The sequence below is a fragment of the Venturia canescens genome, chromosome 4, assembly GCF_019457755.1.
Source record: "Venturia canescens isolate UGA chromosome 4, ASM1945775v1, whole genome shotgun sequence".
NCBI lineage: Eukaryota > Metazoa > Arthropoda > Insecta > Hymenoptera > Ichneumonidae > Venturia > Venturia canescens.
Window position 1 is genome coordinate 14,321,070 of NC_057424.1, and position 18,109 is coordinate 14,339,178.

The window sequence follows — 18,109 nt, forward strand, 5'->3', positions numbered from 1 at the left end:
TATTTCCGCGCTACAAAAGCACCGTTTTTGCATTGTCGCTTTCAGGTGCGCGGCCACGTACTACCGTTAGCTTTGCAGATGTACGGCTGTCGTGTTATTCAGAAAGCACTTGAGTCGATCGGACCGGAACAGCAACAGGAAATTGTTCGTGAACTTGACGGTCATGTACTCAAATGCGTTAAAGATCAAAACGGAAATCACGTCGTGCAAAAATGCATCGAATGCGTCGAGCCACGAGCTCTACAATTCGTTATTGGTGCTTTTGCCGGTCAAGTTTATTCCCTCAGCACGCATCCTTACGGATGTCGAGTCATTCAGCGTATCCTCGAACACTGCACGCCCGAACAGACGCAAGGGATTCTCCAGGAACTTCACGCTGCTACCGATCAGTTGATTCAAGATCAATATGGGAATTATGTTATTCAGCATGTTCTAGGTGCGATTTTAAACATTGTTCATTCAATATTTTTCGATTAATTGTGAATTTGGTACATTAATTGATGTAACTTTCATGATTGAGCATGAGTCCTCTAAAATAACGAATCTATTTAATTGATTCTCACGTTATAAGTCCCCCCCCCCCTCCCCCTCCCTGATCCATCGATTTTAATGTTATTTGCATTTTTATTCCATTTAGAACACGGTAAAATCGAGGACAAGGCCCAATTAATAAGCAGCGTCAGGGGAAAAGTACTTGCTCTCTCACAACACAAATTTGCAAGTAACGTGGTTGAAAAATGCGTGACACATGCCACCAGACAGGAACGAGCAGTGCTTATCGAAGAGGTCTGCGGCTTCAACGATAAGTAAGTTTCATACCGTTTGATGCAATCCTCTGTATTTTTAATGCTTCTGGGAATGTTGAACATTGAAATACTTCACATGCAGGGAATCTGAATAACAACGACAATTTTGAAAACTTCACATCATTTCCGTTACAATATTATTCGTAGATCAGAAAATCAGAAAGTTATTTGTTTCCCTTGAATTATCAATAAGATTAGATATTTGTTTCGTGCATCTATGGAATTTCGTGCAACCGTAGATTTGATTGATAAATTTCATTGCAGTGCCTTGAACGTAATGATGAAGGATCAATATGCGAATTACGTGGTCCAAAAGATGATAGATGTTGCCGAGCCAGCCCAGCGTAAAGTGTTAATGCACAAAATTCGACCTCATTTGGGCAGCTTGCGAAAGTACACATACGGCAAACATATAATCGTAAAACTGGAAAAATTCTTCATGAAAACAGCTTCAGCAATGGGTGTGACGACACCAGCGGGATCATCGGCCGGAACTGGAGATCTCGGTCCAATTGGACCTCCAGCGTCATCGGCCGGACCAGTCCCGACAACGGCTCAACAGCCGACTCAGGTTTTATAAACAACACAGCCCACGATCCCGCAAATAAAACGTCTTAAAGCGATCACCGATTCATCGTAAATATCGGTAAGGTCTGCGAGTATGCGAAATGAAAATAGTGCAGACGATGAAAGAACGATAAAAAAAAAAAAGAAGAAAGATGAAAGAAATGTAAGAGAAAAGAAAAGGGTAATGGGAAATTCAGTCTAGAAATCGAAAATACGGTGAAACTGCTTTCTACCGTAACAGAAAAATATTTGTAGAACAGTATTCACGCTCGCAATGGTTGAAATTTCGACAAAGCCTAGAAACAAAAAATGCTTGATCTGCGTGCAAAATTGACAGAAATTAAGAGAGAAAAATGGTTGAAACAGCAAAGACAATTGTCGATTAATCGAGACTCAAAAAGCTTACCATTTGAATTAATTTCATTGATAACGGACATATTTAATCTGTAGCGATTTTCCTAATTGCGGCCGAGTCACCGATGTTTTATTTATATTTTTTAAAAGATCGAGCGAAATAGTATGAAAACTTAGTCTCGTGACAGTGACGAACTTGTGTACGCAAGCATCTTGAACGACACGGAAGAAACCATTTTCACATATTTGATGTGTTTGAGTCGAAAGAATGAAAAGAATAAGAAAATGGAGAAGCAGAGATATCGCCGGCTCTCGTAAGCCATGATTATTCGCTGAAACGTGTTGAACGCGAGTTGAGTTAGCTAGAGTAGAGAGCTGTAGAAGTGCTACAATCATCAAACAACTTGTATGATGTGCACGAGACTGATCGCGGTGCGGCGTGAACTCGTATGAAGTTTCCTCGCAGCGCGATACACGTCGAGGTATTATTAAGTACGATAGGCGAACGAACGACGGTTCGAGATGAAGAGAAAAAAAGAAAACAAAACGGAGATAAAATTGTAAGGCTCAACAAGAATCGATTACGGATGGAAATTGTAGGAGCTACTGTGTGTTTGATTTGAACACACTAGAGTAGCATTTGACAGGGGAGTTATAAATTGAACATCCCAGACCTGACCGATTTACTTATCCTTCCTCTCGCCACACCTGTCCCCCCCCCCCCCTCTCTCTCTCTCTCTCTCTCTCTCTTGCTATTTTTCAACCGCATTGGACATTGCGTGTCCCAATCAGGTCTTATTTATCATTTTAGAATTGGGAAAAACAACACTAAGAGGAGACGAACACGTTAATCATAAAAGATTGATTAAAACACATGTGAGGTCTTGAGTTCACTATTATTTCATGAACGAAAACATTCGATAGGCGAGAATAGAGTGGGAAGAAAGACATATATTATGTAAATGAATATATATATGTTTTTTTTGCCGACCTTCAGTTGTCGTTTACAACTGACAAACCGGAGAATGACAGGGCAATTTCTCTGGGTTTAAAGCAGGCTTAAGAAGAAAGAGAAAACCGGGCCGTCCGGTCGCGTTGCTACTTTCTATTTAACATTTCTCCCGCTCCCTTTGCTAGTTTTGTAATTTGTGATATAAATTTATGAGAAAAGTGTGCATAGATACGCCGGTTCACCCAAACAATGTCCTCTACAAAATCGTACCAAAATCCAATTCCAATATTTCATTTATCACGCAATCTCTTTTCCTTTACTCTCTTTCTCTTTTCTCTCATACTACACACATACTCTTTCTTTTTTTCTCTCAACGGACTCTGTGAATATTGTGTATTATAATGATTAATTAAATTTAAAAAGGAGAATAATGAGTTGCGTTCTGCTGCCACTTCCCGAGCCCATGCTTCAAATTCAAACTTGGGCCCAATATTTGTCCGAAACATTTTGGAAGGGATGTGTGAATTGAAATAACTCTTCTATTTCTATATTGTAAAATACTAAATTTGTTGACAAAGTGATACTTCAGCGAAAATGTAATCATTTCATTTTCTTCTTTTTTATTTGTTTTATTAACTCCTCGAAAGATTACCGCAACTTCAATTAGCGTGGTGTTATTTGAACATATTTGATCTTAATTGTACATTGTATAAAAAAAACCGCCACGTTCTCTCTCTCTCTCTCTCGCTCTCTCTCTCTCTCTCTCTCTCTCTCTCTCTCTCTCTCTCTCTCTCTCTTTCTCTCTTTCGAGAAATCTTTCAAATCAGCTCGCACAATGCTTGTGCAATTATCCACCTCCCTCATCATATTCACCCCGCATATATATCTCCTCAAAACAACCCTCGAATGCCTCCGAAGTACAATACACCATGCTAATTTTCATGTAGCTTTTCGTTTTAACCTCTCGCAGCGATTCCCACATTGTTTTATGTGTGGTTTTCCATACAAATTTCGAGCAATGTTTAAAAGCATTGATACAATAATAACTCCAGTGTACTTGAACGAAGTAACGCATTCTGTAAGCGTTGATAATAGAGAAAAAATGATTTTTTCGTTTTGTTCGAAAAGTACCCGAAAAGTAAGTAGTCTTTTCTGGTTCTTAGGAGAAATCGAATCAATAAAGGATCAACGATGAATAATTAATAATCGAGAGACGAAGAAACCGGAACGATACCACGCCGCGTAACTCGGAAAAAAACGAGTAACGATTGAAAACACACAATTCTGTTTTAAAACCAAATGGCCGCTCGATTTTCAGCGTTATACGCGTGTAAGCGACGAATACTTGAAATCTTTTAATCACCCGCATTTCATTAGAGATAAAACCGTAGCTGATCCGTTAGATATGAATATAATCACTCATTCATAAATATGCATATGCACATCCGATCGAGTTGCATCCCTTTGTACAATGTATGATATTTCGTTACATGTAATCAGTCGTGTGAGGGCCTTGTATAAAAACGAAGAAAACCAATTTAAAAACAAAAAAGAAAATAAATAAGAAAGAAAACAAATCGAAGAAAAGGAATTGTGGCAACTTTCTTTGTAATATATTGTATATAACAATTTATTGATGACATTGATAAATTCGTAGGTACCTTTTCTCTGTGAATCCTTCGCGCGCGAACACAACATAAAACACACACATACACTTGAACGGAAAATTTAAACGGTAAACTACGTGAATGCGGTACGCGTGGTCGAGGAAGCACTCTTTAAGCGAAAAAAAAATTCATCGTCGGTATCATTCGTCTGTATTATTTATTCATCGTACTTCAGTCAGGAATATCGCTGCAGGGGCGGGGGGAGGGGGTGAGGACAATTTATCAAAAAGTACAGAAGGTATGGACTCTGTAAAAGTCTAATAGAAATCGACAGCAATGCAAAATATCGGCGTTAACATCCAACAAGAGGATCCTCCTCGATCTTTGTATACACTTAAGTCGATTTCTATGTAACTTTTTAATCGAGTAACCTTAAAAAACATAGATGTCACACGGCAGTCGGGACAAACACATTCCAGCCACCATCTCTCCCCCTTTCTATCTATCTCTATCTCTATGCCTATCTCTCCCTCTCCCTCTTTCTCGGTCAACAGGACATTGATTAACAAGAATTATATAAATACGATATGAACATATAATGTAATAATATTTAAGGAATGACGATAGTTCCTTCATCCTTGTAAATCGCGCGTCATCTGTAAATTAAAGACAAAGAAACGCATCATTTATCATAGTATACGAATGACACGAACGTGTCATTCGTCGACGAAGTTGCAAAAAAGAAGAAAAAAAAAGAAAAAAGAAAGGAAGATTGAAAAAAAAAGGAATGGGCAGACAAAATATGGAAGTGAAACGAACGCAAAATCTCTCTCACGTCGTACCGACTAAGATTATTGAACTATTGCTATACTATCATCTTTCATTATCGATTAATTGATTACAGCTTATTATTTTTTATTAGTATGAATATAATTGTTTGATTAACGACACCCTCTATCGATTATTCATTGATCGCTAATACTAATTACTAGGCATATATATGTACATATTACATATATATGTATTATATATATACATATACATATACGAACGTAAAAAAAAAAAGACCGCATATAAACACTTTATAAATACGAATATCAAACTCTTCTAAACGGCGTCCTTCCACGATCCATACCGCTAACGATCCTTACCTTACTTAGTGTTTAGTACGAAACGTTAGTGGTACTTAAAATATCTAATCGCTATCTCTTTAATCTACTTAAGCTCCTTGGGAAATAAAAAGTAAGAAAAGTAAAACAAAAGCAAAAGAAAGCATGCGATCAGAAAAGAATAAAGGAATAGCAAACCGGAAATAACAACCATAAACCTTGGAACGATTTTTTGATTATAAATAGTGTAAATTTTTTATATAGTGCGAAATATTATTGACCGTATGGAACTTGAAATACGTCAAGTGGTCATGTATAATACATGAATGAGGAATGAAAAAAAAAATAAAAAATAAAACAAAACAAAACAAAAACAAAAAAGTAAAAGAAATTCTACATTCAATACATAGTCTTTCGATCTTTTAAACAACAAAAGAAAAACAGAAGAGGAAACAAAAACAAAAGAACAGCAATGAAAATAATTCTTTCGTTATTTTACGCCTGATTTTACGAGATGGAAGGCACAACGGAGCCTGTTGGAAAAATAAAAACACTCGAGTGGGTGGAGCTAATAAGAAATATTTGTAGAGGTCGGAAATCGTATTTTATTCGTATATACTCGATAGCGTAAAAGCGTGCCCGAAAAAAAAACGTAATCGGAAAAAAACCGAGAAAAAGATGATGACGATAAATTGAAAAAAAAAAACCAGCACATTGTCACCCGTTTCTATTCGAGACTCGAAGTGCACATGAGTTTTAAAGAAAGAATAAAAAAACGAGAGGGCCAGCAGGGGAACAGAGCGAAGCATGCCTCGAGTATATTTCTTGTAAGCGCTTTTAGCACCCACGAGTACAAACAAAACTGCTTTTCAAGCTGTCTTGGTTGAGTGTGCAAATCATTATTTTTCGAAGTATTGATCGGACGCGGTGTAAGCATGATGAGATATTTCATTGAAGAGATATTAAGTTGACCTACGATAAGTCGGACGATTTTTTCAACGGTGTAACAGCGATGAGTAATCCACATAAAAAGAACGACAACAGCGCGAATATCGACTCGTCGAGAAACGTGCATATTTTCAATCAAAATATAAAAAAACTTCTTGCAATCACCGCGCACCGATCAAAACTTCGAAAACTCTGATGTGGGTGAGAACATCCAAAAAATCGCGCGTAACCCTATAAATATTGATTATATATATATGAATATATTATATATATAAATATATATATACATATATGCATATAAATATATATAACTGTATATGTATACCTTAAAAAAAAAGCATAAACCCATCGGTTGATGATATACATGTAATAAGTACTATTTAAATATTGTAACAATTGTATATGATTTTACTACTACTACACGCTAATTGTATTATATATATGAAAGATCTGCGACCTCCCACTTGTAGAACACACACACACACACACACACACCCACACATACACAGATACACACGCACACGCGAGCAAATACAAAAAGAATGACAGTCGACGGATGGGGCAATCGGAGCGCTCTGTTCGGATTAACACACCCACAAAATCACAATTTCACAAGTGAATTCACGAAACGCCCACACTTTTCCTCCCATACCTAATTGTACCGAAATCAACTGCCATAGCGCTGATGTAATTACTTGATGGTTGATTAGCAAGGGTTGTACACGCTCTGGCTTGTTTTTGTTTTTGTTTATTTTTTTTTTTTTTTTTTTTCGTCACCGAATATATCTGAAATATTTGAAGGAAAAAAAGGAAGGAAAAGGGAAAGAGAAAAAGAGTTGACAGAAAACAAGTGAACATCAGTGGGAATGGTGCGCCCTGATATTAAGACTGATGTACAGTAGCGCGCTATTCTCTTAAGTCATGTATCTCCAATTCATCCCATCACCCGTCAAAAAGTACACGTCATAATTCATAGACTGTTCAAACGGAACACCTACATTTGCTTCAACACTTACACAAAACACGTGCGTGCAACAGCGAAATTTTCACATGTGTCCCCATGCGGTAAATATGTCGTGGATTCGTTTCATAAATCGTCGTACATTTACCCTCAAAAAATGACGAATCCGCTGGCTCGTAACGACGTCTCGACGTCCCAGGTTGTAGTTCAAAATGATTTCTAAACACCCTCTGAGCGTTCCGAGCAAAACGGATCCGTAAGGCTGTTTAGTCTCGTTTCGAGCGTATATTTGTACAGTCTCAATTCGTACGAACGATCAACAGAGAAATATGTGACGCAAATTGTCGAACAATAAAATGTGCGTTCGAGAAAACTAAAAACAATGGATTTTCGTAATTTCTCATTGTCATCCGTATGTTATTGTTCAAATGATCTCTTCGATGTACTCCGTAATGATGAAATATACGAGCCAGCGGGACTCGGGACATCGAACTTTATGTTGGTATAAGATCGAACGAGAAGAACGCATGAAAAACAATGAGAAACAAAAATAATTAAAAAAACAAACAAACAAACAAACAAACAAATAAACATGAAAGCGAAAATAAAATTTTTAAAAATAACAATTGTATTTGAAATAGCAGGTAATTAGATAAGTGGGAAGGACAGGCATACAAAAGAAGCAACAACAACAACAAAAATTACATAACTTGTATATTAGTGTATAGAATGTAGAAACGATGAAATAGCCACAAAAGAGGATCATTTTCGACAATGTTTTTTACAACAGGCAGAGCAGTGCGAATAGATATGTCATTGTAACATTTAAAAAGAAAGAAAAAAAAACAACAAAAAAAAGCATTTGAGAGCAGTTTCGTAAATGATGCATGATTATAAACCACTAATCCCATTACTCTAACAACTTAATTACACGAAGCATTAAAACATGGTCAACCCACCTACATGTAATTGTGAAATTCGTCCAAACATGATGTAGAAAAAAAAGGCAAAGAAAAACAACGGAACAACAATAAAATTGATTGGAAACCGGTTCGACGTACACTCACAAATAATACACGATGGACAACAAAGCTGGACACACACGAAACCCTTTCACAGAAACTTAGTATTTTGAATAGCTGATGAATGAGTAGCCGGATTATAATTGCAAAATGAAAATGCAAAGCCAATTGAACTAGGACATTTCATCAACGAGCGTCAATTTGTACGAATCTTCGTTCGAAACACGAGGAATCATTCATTTTTCAAGCTCTTAGATTCCGCTACTATTTTTTAATAGTTTTCTTTTTAATACCTCATTCTAATATCCGCAGGATCCTCGACAAGCGTATTTTAGTCGCAGTGGAAAAGAAAAGCATTTCAATATTGATGCAAAAACTTGTATTTACGGATGCAATATTCTGAAACTAACAATGCACATTGACCCGCAACGTTCGAAAAGAAAAGCTCTCTCGTACCCCAAAATTTTTCTTTTTCGGACCGTCTTATTCAATTCCACCAATCCTGCACTTTTTGTTTTTTTTTGTCTTTTTAGTTTCTCGTTGCATTCATTCACATCGTTCTTTTTTTTTATAGTCTCATTATCGTTCCGATTGAAGTTTTAGCTCCGAGACTTTCGCATTTTCAGCGCAATCGACGATAAAGCCTTAAATAACTCACCAACGTATGAAAGTAATTAAAAAGAAATAAAAACAAATGAAAAACAGGAAAAAACAAACGTAGCTGCATTTTACAGAGAAAGAGGACTAGGAGTTGCAGTCGATTGTCGCATTTTATGCTTACAGTTGTTTGGTAGGGGCTCACTTACTCGAGCTGTCTGAAAGCCACTTGGATAATTAAATAAACGGTATAAATAATCAATTAATCACTTTATTATACATACTTCAGTATAGTTATACTCGATATTTGTTCATTCTGCAAAGAGCATATTAACGGCGTAGCTGCAATTATTGATTAAATTGTTGCAATAATAACACAATATTGCTTTTGTCGCTTGAGTTCTCATGTCTGGTTTCTTCTGTCGGTTTATTTCGTTTATTTTGTATTTTTCCCTGATTTTGTTGTTTTTTTTTTCTCAACACGTTTAGTATTTTCCATCCTAGAATCTTATTTATTGTCATATTCATAACGTCGAATTCAATATTAATTGCTTTCATGGCAGTCTACGTTGAGCTACTTGGAGGCCAGAATAAGTTATCGAATGAAGCTGTAAAATCGTGAAGCCCACGCTGAGGGAAAATCATTCAAAAGATATTAGATCGAGAAAGGACAAATTTTTGTGAGCTACGTAGCTTTGTTCTCTACAACTTGTGATAAAACTAAACGATAAAACGAGAAACGCAGCTCGTTCTGTGAAAAAAAGTCTTGGGAACAAAAAATATTCATGTTTTTGGGTTTTTTTTTCTTTTTCAATTATTCTCCAATAGAAAAAAATTAAACGCAGAAGGCCGTGCTAGTAGTTTGTCATGATTATAGCAACATTGTCACTCTCATAATATAGGCATATACACGAGACACGCCAGATACACAAAATACACAAACACATACATATAAAACAAAAAAAAACAATGGTAATAAATTAACGGTAATCTAAATGTAACATGTATATGATGGCTGTACAAATGTAACATTTTTTTCCATTATGTATGAAAAAAGGGAAGATTCGACGATGAAAAAAAAAAAAAGAAACGCTGAAAATAATCGAACAAAACAAAAAATCCGCATGTGTGTTGAAAATAACGGTCGATTCCGGGTTGACCGTGAAGCGTCGATGCGATCAATTGATCCACCCGCGAGTGATTTACCAATAAAACTACTATTAATTATAATTATAAAAATACCATTTCTGTAATAACATTATGATATAAAACCATACATTGAATGGCAATAACTTGTAGTTTTTGCTCCTCGTGTATTTCCCAATGTCATATAAACACAATTCGTCACGCTTACTCAGCTTCCCACGTTGTTTATTTACGCATTTGTAAATTTGTCCATAGAGATGCTAAATTATTTTGCGGGGTTGAGCGAATATGCTTTAGTGAATGGTGTCTGATGCATGCTACAGATGGCCGAGGTGCTTGAAAAAGGGGAGGAAAGAAAATACATTTTGCGAAGGTTAAATTTTTTGGACACGTGTATTTTCTAAAAATTTTTTAATTGTTTTTTTTCGTAGCATTAAACGCAAATATTGCGATTTCGGATAAAAACAATGATGAGCCATTTCTATACAGAAAAAGACGGTATTACGCTGGAAATATACGTAAAACCCAACTGTCGCATTGTTCATCGACACTGTACATTTTTCGATGTGGAATAAGGAATTCAATGAAACTTGTCCACTCTTTTGTACCTACTCGGATTGAAAATCTTGCCTGACATTGAGTGTTATCTTTGTTTGATCGAGTCTTTAGCATCTTGACGCAATTAACAAATTCCATCAAATCACACTCACAGCGATCACACACAAATGGAATATTCACGAGGCCGAGATTTTATTCGCTCTCTTCTTTGGAACGCTCTCTGTCGGATCTTCGAGACTTCTTCTTTCGACGACTTGGACTACGCGATCTTGATTTGTGACGGCGAGAACGCGATCGCGATCGATGCCTGTGCCTGAAAAAAAAAAAAAAAAAAACATGAAATATGTGCACGTGACAGATAAAGTAATAAGAAAGTAGAAGACAAAGTGCCCACATTCGTTTCAGTTACATGAATAAAATACTCGTATTGTTGCCAAATAACTGACACTCGAGAATATTTTTGATACAGTTGAAAATAAATAAAATGCAAGGAGAAAAATTGTATTTTTGGATTACCTCTCTTTATGCCGATACTGCGATCTTGATCGATCGCGTTCCCTATCCTCATCCCTAGCGACCGATTCTTTTTCACGTTCACGATCTCTCGCAACCGATTCTTTGTCACGCTCGCCTCGTTCACGTTCACGTTCTCTTTCACGACCCATTGATTCGAGATCTCGTTCCCCTCGCTCGGGTCTCTCCCGCTCTCGTTCTCTGTCCCGTTCTCTCTCACGGTCTCTCGATTCTTTCTGGTCTCTTGGTGGCATCAGTGGAGGTATAGAGATCGGTGGTACCATTGTTGGAATGGTTTTTGGACCACAGTCTTTTTCCTCCTCTGTGTCAGTTATTGGTATGGCCAAATTGGTTGGTTGCCATGTCTGTAAATGGAACTCAATATTGAATTATTTCAATCTAATGCATCAGTGACTTGTTTTCTAATAAAATCGATCTGTGTATGATGACCAAAAAGTAGGCAAAAACAATTCGAAAAGTGTAAGTTTGTCACTTGAATAAAAAATTCAAACAATAGAAGCCTACCGGATCGTTTCCCCATTGACTGTCCTGAGTAGGCTCATAGCTCTGATAATAAGGATCTGCTTCAGGAATGTAGAAAGGCGGTGGTTCACCAGGATATCCGGGAGGAGGCATATCAAACGCCGGTGGAATTCCAGCACCGGGTGGAGGTACACTCATGTCCGGAAAGCCAGGTTTCCTTGAATATTCTCTTCTGTCAGCAGTCATAACTTGTATCACATTTTCTTTTGGTGGAGATTTGTCGAGATTTCTTCTGGACGCAAGACCCGAACTGCCAATCACATCTATAGTTCCTGCCATTTTTCTGCCAGGTGGTGGTCCTGCCCTTTTTGGACCCATGATACCTGAATATTTACTATTGTCATTGGTAATTGCGACCTGCGGAACCCTGGAACCACTGCTTGGATTTCCGCCTCCACCGCCAGCATTCAATATCAATCCGACACCAGATTCACTGCGCATTCTTTTCTGACGTTCGCAATAGGCTCTCCAAGTTTCTTCGTTGAATCCATAATTAAAATAATCAGTTATATCCGCTCCAGGTTGACGCCAGGGCTTATCTTCCAGTTGATCCAAATTGTATTCGTGCGCGGCGATACCATTTATTACACCGATGGTCTCGAATTCATCAATACTAAATTTTCCAGGCTGCTTGTTCAATTTGTCAGGTCCTCCGGACGTGTTTGTGAGAAGTCCACCACGCTTGATATTTAAACTCCCATACGCCGGTGTGGACTTTATATCACCTATGACAACGTGTACATCGTCGTCCGAGTCCGAATCACTTTGAGCTTCCTCATCTTCTTGACTTTGAGCCTCTTTTCCGTTACTTCCATTGGTTTCCGGAGCATCTTCTTCGTTACCGTTGGTTGTTGGTTCTGGTGCCTCCCCATCAGGTGCTGCCGAATCTCCTGTCACCTAAACGTTGATTGTATACGAATTATTGAACTGTAAATGCTTCGTAATTACCCAGTCTAAACCATTTTCAATGAATGTTACCGTTATTACAACTGTGTATTCATTCATTATTGATGCAATCATTGTTATAAAAGCAAGTATCTCATAATTTTGGTTTGTTTATGAAATTATTTATAACGACTATTTCTAGTATACGATCATAAAACAAGGTTATGTTTAACACTTACCCCCGGTGACTCCTCAGGCTTGTTCTCGGAATTTTCTTCTCCAATCGTTCCAGATTCTTTATCCATAGGTAATGAGCTTTCTTCATTTTTATTTTCCCCTTGACCCTCAGCCACAGAATCATCCTTAGTGTCAACAGAATCACCGTATAACCACTGATCTTCGTTTTCATCCGCCATCTTTTCACAACTTTGTCCGCACAGTCCGCAGTCCGCAGTTTTGTACGTTCACGTTGTCGGCGATGAACGAAAACGTAACACAGCCGTAGTGTTGTGTTCCAGGAGTGCCAGAATTACCAATCTATGGGGTCCTCTACCAATCGGAGAAGTTTTATTTTCATTTGATCTTTATTAACAATGGAAATGCTTTAACCCAGAGCTTTCAGGGTATTTTTTTGGTTACCTCATAGTAGCGTAATGAACGGAAACAGTATAATTGATGACCAACGCCAAATTAAATTGGTATGGATATGGGTCATTTTCTCCAATAACTATGTATTCTTTTATTTATAAAAATGTTGCATTATATAGTGAAGTATATTTTGTTCTGCAATGAACTGACCTTCAACTTGAAAGCTTTCAATTTAAATGAGAATAAGTAAGAAGATTGAAAAACAAATATTTTGTAATAAAACAATTACCTCTGTTTTCTCCGACGCGGTTCAAACTCAGTTCAATTTTTTTCATATAGTTTCGAGATAGGATGAACCGAGTTTAAACGCAGATTAACGTAGGAGAAAACGGGCATTAGACCGATAATAAAATTACACCCGGTTTAACTTGACCCCATTATTGCTAATTTACATATAGATGCCGGTAATAAAGCCGAAAATAATCAGGCGCTCTATTTGCATCTAAAATTAAAGGAGTGAATCTCAACTCCCCAACAATGTTTCTAATTACCAATTTGAACACTAAAATTAAGGATATACTATGAAAATTTTACAAACACTAGCATATCCAGTACATTGACTTCTCATACTGTTTAGTATCGGAATATTTTTACACCGAGATATAGCAGAATATGAGTATTTTAATGACAATTTCACTGAAATTTCATTAAAATGTTTTAATGACAATTTCACTGACATTGTCGTCCCGTAATTTTACATTGGAAAAGATGAAATTACGGTAATATTCTGGTAATTTCACCGGTGTTTATCGGCAAGTTTACATTTCCGTCACACTCCATATATAAGTCACCGGGCAACCAGTGCAAATGCCACAAACACCAAACGCCCAGCACCCACGGTAAATTGTACACACCCAGCTGCGTACGTACACACTGCAAAAGTCGATGTTCAATTTGCCAAAGTCACGATTGTTTTTTCAAATAACACCAACCCTACATCTGGATCGCTCATTTGCTTTGGCACACGTCACGAAGAAAACACTTAACCGATTGTTGAGTACAAAGGAATTACCGTCAAAAGTCACGAGGAACGTCGACTCTCGCTCACCTGTATTGATAAATTCATCGTAAGTTTTTTACATATGCATAGCTTTAATCGAAATCTCGTTTACAATCCATATTCTAAAATTTGTTTTTCATTACTTTGGTATGATATTCAAAAGATGTTGATTTTGACACAATTCCCGTTAAAAGAGAAAATACTGTATGTTCATAGATAAATGGTCGTTGTAAAATGAAAACGCCACGTTTCATAGAAAAGTCAGCTCAGTCTTAAATTATAATTGAAAAATCTGAAATAATTTCAAAAATTTTGTGGTTAACTCATAACCACAAAGTCATGGCAATTTCTTAGATTTTTATTCCTCACTACAGATTTCTAATGCACTATAGCAAGATGTGACCAAAAAATTCCTATTTTTCGAAACTAATCGCCAGACTTCTGGAAAAAAAGTTCGACAAAGTGTGATTATTATATATACTCGACAACTTTTTTTTCAGTCTGTGTCAAAAACTGCATACAATGAGTGACGATATATCATTATACACACTGCCAAATGATCAACCTGTCGTTGTTCTGGACTGTACAACCGCCTTTAACGCACTGTCGCTTAAAGAAAAACTCTATGCCCATTACTTGAGTCGAGCTTCTTGGTATGGCGGCCTCATTGTATTGGTTCAAACATCACCGGAATCGCCACTGATATTTACTCTATTCCACAAGATTTTCTCAGAGGAGTCTATACAGGAGCTCAAAAAATCAGCAATTGCTGCTGGCGTCAGCGAAGATGAATATACTGTAAGTTCAACAGAGACAACTTTTACACTTAAAACCTGAAATGCAGTGATTGAACATTATAAAGTCACCCATACAAATGATGAAATTCAGAGTCTTTTATTACTGAAATTCATTAAATACTCATTCCCATTATTCTCATTATGAAGTTTCTGTGAAAAAATATACTGCCGTCGCTTCAGAAATTTCTAAATATCAAATGGAATCACACTCTAAAATATTCAACAATCTCTAAAATTTCAGAGTAATCTTTTGAATCTTTGTTGGAGGAGATTGACAAGACATACAGCAAAAATTCGTTGTTTTTCAAATATGTTTACAAGAACACGTTCTGTTTTGAGAAAATATGAGAATTCCTTTATTTTCTAGGCCTTCCTGGTATATGTGTGCGGTGTTCTTTCCAATGCTGGTAATTACAAGAGTTTCGGGGATAGTAAGATCATTCCAAACTTGCCAACGGAAAAATTTGAGACGATAATAAAATCGTCAAAAGCTCACAAGGAAAAATCGCAAGAGATAGGAAGTATTTGGAACAAGATCGAAAAAGAAGTTTATTCACTAGAGGAGAGAGTGAAATCTTTAGGATTGGGAGAAAAGGGTATAACAACGTATTTCTCGAGAAATTGTGACACGAAAGATTCTGAATTGGTGAACGAATTCATGCAGAGTAAAGGTTTGGAATGTTACAACACGAGATGTTTCAAGACAACGGAAACGTACGAAGAGGCGGGTGTGCAAAAAGTAAGAAATTTATACGATATAAAGTTGGCTTCTTTGGAGATGAGCGAGGATCCAAAAATAACACTGCCTACGGAAATTTTCAAAGAGGCTGCGTTCAAAGTGAGCCGTGGTGATTACAGCAATCTGCTCGGACCAGTCATCGAAAATCTTGAGAATGCGAAGACGTACGCGGCAGATGATAACCAGAAGAACATGTTGGATAAATATATAAGTCACTTTAAAACCGGATCTTTGAATGATCACAAAGATGGATCGAGATTTTGGATCAAAGACAAGGGACCAGTTGTTGAGGTTTACATTGGCTTCATCGAAACTTATCGTGATCCAGCTGGTCAAAGAGGGGAATTCGAAGGTTTCGTTGCAATGGTTAACAAAGAAATGTCACGAAAATTTTCGACTCTCGTCAGCCGTGCTGAACAATTGTTACCGACATTGCCGTGGGGAGCAGATTTCGAAAAAGATCAATTCCTCAGACCAGACTTCACGTCGCTCGACGTTCTCACTTACGCTGGTTCAGGAATCCCATCTGGAATAAATATACCGAATTACGACGAAATACGACAGAACGAGGGCTTCAAGAACGTAAGTCTGGGTAACGTTATTCCTGCGAATATGAAACAAGACGTTATACCATTTTTGTCGGACGATGATCAGGCGCTCATGAACAAATTCCGCATCGCAAGTTTCGATGTCCAAGTTGGACTTCACGAATTGCTCGGACATGGCAGCGGGAAACTGTTCAGAAAACTCGCCAATGGTGAATACAATTTCGATAAAGAAAAAGTAATAAATCCGTTGACGAATCAGCCGATCGACAAATGGTTCTTAGACGGTGAAACGTACGATTCCAAATTCGGTGTGATTTCATCGTCTTACGAAGAATGTCGTGCTGAGGCTGTTGGCTTGTATTTGAGCATCGACAAAGAAGTCATTAAAATATTTGGCTACGATGGACAAGACGCCGATGACATAATTTACGTCAATTGGCTGTCACTTTTGTGGAACGGTTGCGCCAAAGCACTCGAAATGTATCAACCATCGACGAAAAAATGGTTGCAAGCTCACTCGCAGGCGAGATACGCTCTTCTTCAAGTCTGTCTCGAAGCAGGTGACGATTTCGTTAAAGTTGAAGAAACTGAAGCAGGCAAAAATTTGAGAATGACACTTGATCGTTCGAAAATTCCTACCGTTGGTAAACGCGCGATTGGTGAATTTTTGAAGAAACTACAAGTTTACAAGAGTACAGGAGACGTCGAAGCGGCTAAAACCATGTACGACAAATATACAGACGTGCCAGCTTCCGGCTCTCATCCGTGGGAACAATGGCGACAAATCGTCCTTGCCCACAAACAACCGAGAAAAATATTCGTTCAATCCAACACTTTCGTTACTGGTAATAATTTCAAGCGCTTCCAATGACCGCCGCTTCTAAATATACAAATTTAAATATTAATGTTCTTTTTTTTTGTTATGACAGATAACGATCTGAGCAAAGTGACTCTGAAAAATTACGAACCAACGTTTGAAGGACTTATCCAATCCTGGATCGACAGATTTCCATCTCCACAAACATCAGCCGATCTTCTCGAACTTTGGGAAAAAGATCAAAAATATTTTGCCTAAAAGTGAAACATTGAAGTGATTCGAAGCATTTAATTTTTTTTTCTACGTTAATACAAAAACATCGATTTATTTCTTTTTTCATTTTTACGTGTGTTAAAGCAATATCCCAAATCGATGAGTTCTGCCTTGACTCGTCGGATGTCGGGGTTCGCTTTTTGCATCCTTCGAGATACTGATTTGAAAGATTGATATTTCGTATAAAACTTTTGTAACGAAATATAAAAAATTCATGATATTTTCCATAACAATATGATTCAATTATACATCCCTTTGGAAAACTATTCAACCGATTAGGATTTTGCAGCAATTCGGGATAAACTCGGAGGCATCTTTTTCAGGTCGTAGTTCAACGCGAATCATCGTAACGATGAAGACGTGAAAAAAAGGCTCCAAGAAATTTATTGTTTTTTTATAATATACACATTTGCTGGCGGATCACCTTGATTGGAATTCCAAACACGAAAATGAACATGAAATTACAATTTTTCGAAATTCGAACGCATCCATGCGCCGGGTGAAGTAATTCCCTGCGCCACCGTTGCGCGTCGATGTTTGAGCGCTAAACGTTCTCCTCGCCTCCTCCCCCCAACAGTGTTACTCAAACGCAGCTCCTTATTTCGATTTTTTCAATTTGTTTGTTTACAAGTATTTGTTCCATGGTGTTTCCGTTATCAATTATAACGTTTATTTGATAATATTAATATCAAAGTTATCGTCCCCCTCCCCACGCAACC

The 18,109-nt window shown here is 37.4% G+C and overlaps 3 protein-coding genes across 10 annotated transcripts in view; 2 read left to right on the top strand and 1 right to left on the bottom strand.

The window, feature by feature from the left end:
* Window positions 1-10,212, top strand: part of pum (pumilio) — a 101,920-nt gene extending 91,708 nt beyond the window's left edge. For all 8 annotated transcript variants that reach the window (XM_043416757.1, XM_043416765.1, XM_043416763.1 and 5 more), the window contains 3 exons: window positions 46-436; window positions 638-806; window positions 1,071-10,212. In XM_043416757.1, coding sequence (XP_043272692.1) covers window positions 46-436; window positions 638-806; window positions 1,071-1,386 — 876 coding nt within the window. In that variant the 3' untranslated portion in view covers window positions 1,387-10,212. The remainder of the gene's footprint in view (window positions 1-45; window positions 437-637; window positions 807-1,070) is intronic.
* Window positions 10,213-10,443: 231 nt separating this feature from the next.
* LOC122409303 (Factor interacting with poly(A) polymerase 1) lies at window positions 10,444-13,214 on the bottom strand. Its single transcript, XM_043416768.1, has 4 exons — window positions 12,808-13,214; window positions 11,666-12,580; window positions 11,144-11,505; window positions 10,444-10,940 (listed from the first exon to the last, which is right to left on the bottom strand). The coding sequence occupies exons 1-4, from the start codon at window positions 12,982-12,984 to the stop codon at window positions 10,820-10,822; spliced, it is 1,575 nt and encodes a 524-aa protein (XP_043272703.1). The 5' UTR covers window positions 12,985-13,214; the 3' UTR covers window positions 10,444-10,819.
* Window positions 13,215-13,837: 623 nt separating this feature from the next.
* On the top strand, window positions 13,838-17,620 carry DppIII (dipeptidyl peptidase 3). The gene is made up of 4 exons (XM_043416767.1): window positions 13,838-14,283; window positions 14,717-15,014; window positions 15,381-17,145; window positions 17,230-17,620. The coding sequence occupies exons 1-4, from the start codon at window positions 14,102-14,104 to the stop codon at window positions 17,373-17,375; spliced, it is 2,391 nt and encodes a 796-aa protein (XP_043272702.1). The 5' UTR covers window positions 13,838-14,101; the 3' UTR covers window positions 17,376-17,620.
* Window positions 17,621-18,109: the final 489 nt, after the last annotated feature.